The sequence below is a fragment of the Polyodon spathula genome, unplaced genomic scaffold (assembly GCF_017654505.1).
Source record: "Polyodon spathula isolate WHYD16114869_AA unplaced genomic scaffold, ASM1765450v1 scaffolds_279, whole genome shotgun sequence".
In the NCBI taxonomy this organism is placed as follows: domain Eukaryota; kingdom Metazoa; phylum Chordata; class Actinopteri; order Acipenseriformes; family Polyodontidae; genus Polyodon; species Polyodon spathula.
Window position 1 is genome coordinate 1 of NW_024471772.1, and position 5,132 is coordinate 5,132.

Consider the following 5,132-nt stretch of genomic DNA (forward strand, 5'->3'; position numbering starts at 1 on the left):
ACACCCCAGTCTGCATAGACCCTATAGTGATTGATGTACAGTCGATTCCACGCATTCCCATACAGTAATACTTCATGTGATCGGAGTCTCTTATTATCTTGTGCAGTTTGGGTTCTGTTACAATAAGAGACACCTTACACACAACTAATGCTACTTACAGTCAGCACTCACATATCCGACACTATAACACTTGGACTTCAGCGATGGTTAACAGCGACGCATATCTGATTATTTTAGCCCGTTCCAATCCTTGCCCGTTTTTTCAGGGAACACAATAAAGATATAATGTCAAAAATACACAGCTGAAAAAAAATACACAGCTTCCATTTAGATGTACTGTACTGGTTTTGTTGGTACAGCACTGTGGGCCAAACATTGAAAACGCCTTGCATGTGTTGCAAGGGGAGTTGTAGGAGATTTTTTGTGAAAAGACAGGCACATATAGATTAACAGTGAAAGTGATTGGGCAAAAAGGGCCATATAGTGTTGGAGGTGGGGAGACACTCGTTTGAAGAAAAAAATTAAAAGTGATGGGGCGCCAGCAACACAGAGCGCTTCAGCATTTATAAGACTGCTCCACAGCACCACCTCATGCAGTGCCAAGTAATGACCGATCTCATCCCCTCCTGTTTTTGGACTGAAAACAATCAATCAGCAGGAGGTGCAAAAATACAAGCTGCAGACGAGCAACACGGTGTAATCAGCAAGCCAGTGCAATCGACCTTAGAAAATAATGCTTTTTGGTGCACTATTACCAAAAGTGTGGCAGGTGCAAAGGAGATGAAAATCAGCCTGTTGTTAAAAACCCACTCATTTGTATTTAATTCACCAGTTATTAGTTTACTTGTGTTCTGTAAAAGTGGTCATAAGACAGGCACAGTCCTGTAAAAGTAAAACAGTCACTTTCTATGAACCGTTACCAACATTAACCTGAAGAGCATTCTATCATTTTTTGGTGCATCACTTATCAGATGGTGCTGTGTAACCATGGATTGGGAAACCCAGCTCTATAGCATCCACCAACAAAAGAGGCATCTATCATCTGCAACACATGCTAGCACCCCCAGAACAAAGCCAACTAGAAATGTATGAAACAAAAAAAAAAAATATATATATACTATTAAATATATATATTTTTGGTTTTTTTTTATTCAGGATACCAATAAGGCAACACAAAAATCTACATAAGTAAAAAATAAAAGTATATTTGAAATTTTTTTCCTGCATGCATGTTTTTTTTTTTTTTTTCCCCCCCACCTCTCTTGAAAGGAAAAATAATATTTGGAAATTTATTTGCAAGTGTGGCGTTTGAAGTAACACCTTAAACATACTATTACACCCTTTTAATGTGTAGTTTTTTGTTGATAATAACACCAAATATCTAAAGGCAATTTAAAAAAGAAAGCTGTTCTCTAAGGTACGTAAATATTTCAATGTTTGTTAGGAGCGCTCCAGCTAAAGGCTCCTTCATGCCAGGCGTTTTGTTTTGTATTGTATCCCTGTCGCCCCGCGGGTGATGCCAATGCAGTGGACTCACAGAATGTTCTCTCCCTCCCCCTCTGTCTTGGCTGCTCTTTCATTGCCCTCGTTGGGCAGGCTGGGGGTCTCCTTGTTCCTCTGCAGCGCCAGGCTTCCTTTCTGCTCCGCTTCACCTGTGACAGAGCAAGGACAATTTACCAGGGGCCCCATACAGAGGGTAGAGCTACAGCAGCAGTCCTCGTTGCCATGCCCCTGGGCAAATTAATACCCCCAAAGACAGCTGACAAGCTGGAACACTGCAATCCTGCTGTGGGAACTGATCCCAGTACAATCTGCTGCTCTGCACTCTCAATGGGAACTGGTCCCAGTACAATCTGCTGCTCTGCTCTCTCAATGGGAACTGGTCCCAGTACAATCTGCTGCTCTGCTCTCTCAATGGGAACTGGTCCCAGTACAATCTGCTGCTCTGCTCTCTCAATGGGAACTGGTCCCAGTACAATCTGCTGCTCTGCTCTCTCAATGGGAACTGGTCCCAGTACAATCTGCTGCTCTGCTCTCTCAATGGGAACTGATCCCAGTACAATCTGCTGCTCTGCTCTCTCAATGGGAACTGATCCCAGTACAATCTGCTGCTCTGCTCTCTCAATGGGAACTGATCCCAGTACAATCTGCTGCTCTGCTCTCTCAATGGGAACTGGTCCCAGTACAATCTGCTGCTCTGCTCTCTCAATCTTAATTTGTCATTTGAGGGACAATCCTCCTCCTTCAGGGAAGGCTTACTGTGCTGGGAGTGGAATCTGCAGGTTACTCTACTTCTCCAGAATGGCCCACAGAGAGAAACTGTTGCTTGTGAAAATCTGTAAGCAGTCCCTACCCTCAGGCCTCCATCAAAGATCTACTGTCTTGACATTGTGACTAAACCATACTACCCACATACCCACTTCATCTGTCACTAGTACCGCATGTGTTCTGCAGGGTCTGTCACTATGAAAAACCGCATGTGTTCTGCAGGGTCTGTCACTATGAAAAACCGCATGTGTTCTGCAGGGTCTGTCACTATGAAGAACCGCATGTGTTCTGCAGGGTCTGTCACTATGAAGAACCGCATGTGTTCTGCAGGGTCTGTCACTATGAAGAACCGCATGTGTTCTGCAGGGTCTGTCACTATGAAGAACCGCATGTGTTCTGCAGGGTCTGTCACTATGAAGAACCGCATGTGTTCTGCAGGGTCTGTCACTATGAAGAACCGCATGTGTTCTGCAGGGTCTGTCACTATGAAGAACCGCATGTGTTCTGCAGGGTCTCTCTCTGTGTTGCAGCTGTTTGTTCCTGCTCAATGCACTGGAAGCAGACCCTGGGACAGGAGCTAGCGCTGGCGGGACAGCATAGTGCAGCTCGTACCTTTGGGGGTTTTTCTGCGCCGGATGGACGCACGGACGATGTCTGGGCCGTACTTCTGGTCTTGGTGCCGCATGGACCGGATATCGCTGAACCAGTCTCCCGTCAGAATCTTCATCTCTCTGGGGTCCAACACGCTGTGTCTCAGTCTTCTGTTGAGGAGGAAAGAGGGGAGAGTGAATTCCTCTGGCTATTCCAAGCTCAAGCAAAGGCTTTAAGAAAACCTCTTTGCAGTAAATGTAAAATAAATGATCATTATCATCATCATCAATAATAATAACAACAAACACAACAGAGAAAAACATCACGGTGTCACATTTCCCTTTTTGAGCCTTTCTACGCGTGCGCGAATCTTACAACTTAAAGGCAAGGTTTCTGTCTGTGAAATTCAGAACAGACTGTTATTGTGATCTTTCCAATGTGTCTAGTAAATTGTTTTACTCTTAAAAATGCTGTCAGCACCGTTATTAAAAACTACATTATATGCGGTAAAAATCAAAAGAATTTCAAAACACTGTTATTGTGAAATGTTTTTAGTAAGAGTTGTTTTAATATTATATTAAAAACTAAAGATATTATTAATATAAACTATATTAAAACAGGTTTAGATATTCCCACGTAGACTTGATTAAAACGTCAAAAACAGTATTCTTTACATGAAGAAAAGCGTACCCACTTTCCCACTCAATTTACTGAAAAGTCACTGAGCAATTTACCATGAAAATAATAGAACTGTTAAAGTGAGCATACATAAACACTTATTTGCTTATCCCGCAGAATGACATGTCCACAAACAATTATTTTTTAAAGGAAATACACATTTGGTAAATAGTGATTTCAACTATGCATAGATATAAATTATACTGACAAAGTAATGTTTTTAAAATATTTATTTGTTAAAAAAAAAAAAAAAAAAAAACTGAAAATACAGCAAGCAATTTCCTGAAGATAAAATGTATTTATAATATAAATTAAACGTAAATATACATTATGATAAATGTCACCTTTTTAAACAAAAAAAATACTGTCTGCAATACACTTCGATAAATAAGATGACAACATATTTAAACAAAAATTACTGAATGCAATGCAATACCTGTTTTTGTTTCTCAACAAAATACAAATAGCGTCCTGTAATTTTTGATGAATCTACACAGAGATTGCCTTTAAGCTCTAAGATTCGCTAATTGTGTAGAGAGGCTCAAAAAGGCAAATGCTAACTTATTTCCCAGCTAACTTATTTCCTGTGACACCAGTACCATGTTTAAAATAAAAACACACGTTTGCTATAACGTATGTTTCTTTCAATACTACAATATACTAAAGTGCAACAGCTCAGATTTATCAGCTGCTATCACAGCCTCCCCCTTGCGCGGTGGTAAGAGCACCCCCTACCTGACTCTGCCCTCCTCCAGGCTGCGCAGTTCCGAGTCGCGCAGCAGGACCTGCAGGATGGCGCTCTGCTCCTCCTCGGACAGGAAGCTGAGGTCCAGGGGGGCCTCGGGGTCCATGGCAGGGGTGTGAGGCGGCGTGGGGGCCTCTCTAAAGCTCAACGTGAGGTCCAGGCGTCGCAGGGCCGGGGGAGAAGGGGGGCCCTCACAATCATTCAGTCCCATGGCAGACCTCCCAGCCCTCACACTGCATCCCCTCCACTGCCCGTCTTCAAACCTCAAACCTTAGCAAAGGAAAGACAGCAGGTTGGATCCAGGGTTTCAAATTCTGTTGTTTTAGCATCTGTTCTTCGCATTGTGTTTAATACACTGGACATGTATAAAAAATTCTCAGAGCAGACTGCAGACTACAGACTACTTTACTTTGCTTTCCAACTACACCTGTGACATAGACATGTGGGCGGGACTACACCTCTGACATCATGAGGGCGGGGCTACACCTCTGACATGAATATGAGGGCAGGGCTACACCTCTGACATGGACATGAGGGCGGGACTACACCTCTGACATGAATATGAGGGCGGGACTACACCTCTGACATGGGCATGAGGGCGGGACTACACCTCTGACATGAATATGAGGGCAGGGCTACACCTCTGACATGGACATGAGGGCGGGACTACACCTCTGACATGGGCATGAGGGCGGGGCTACACCTCTGACATGGACATGAGGGCGGGACTACACCTCTGACATGAATATGAGGGCGGGGCTACACCTCTGACATGGACATGAGGGCGGGACTACACCTCTGACATGAATATGAGGGCGGGACTACACCTCTGACATGGGCATGAGGGCGG

The 5,132-nt window shown here is 43.6% G+C and overlaps 1 protein-coding gene across 1 annotated transcript; it reads right to left on the bottom strand.

The window, feature by feature from the left end:
• Positions 1 to 1,250: 1,250 nt before the first annotated feature.
• On the bottom strand, positions 1,251 to 4,678 carry LOC121308103 (synaptotagmin-like protein 1). The gene is made up of 3 exons (XM_041240390.1): positions 4,273 to 4,678; positions 2,881 to 3,029; positions 1,251 to 1,652 (listed from the first exon to the last, which is right to left on the bottom strand). Exons 1-3 carry the CDS (start codon positions 4,491 to 4,493, stop codon positions 1,534 to 1,536), a joined length of 489 nt encoding a protein of 162 aa, XP_041096324.1. The 5' UTR covers positions 4,494 to 4,678; the 3' UTR covers positions 1,251 to 1,533.
• Between the last annotated feature and the right edge of the window lie 454 nt (positions 4,679 to 5,132).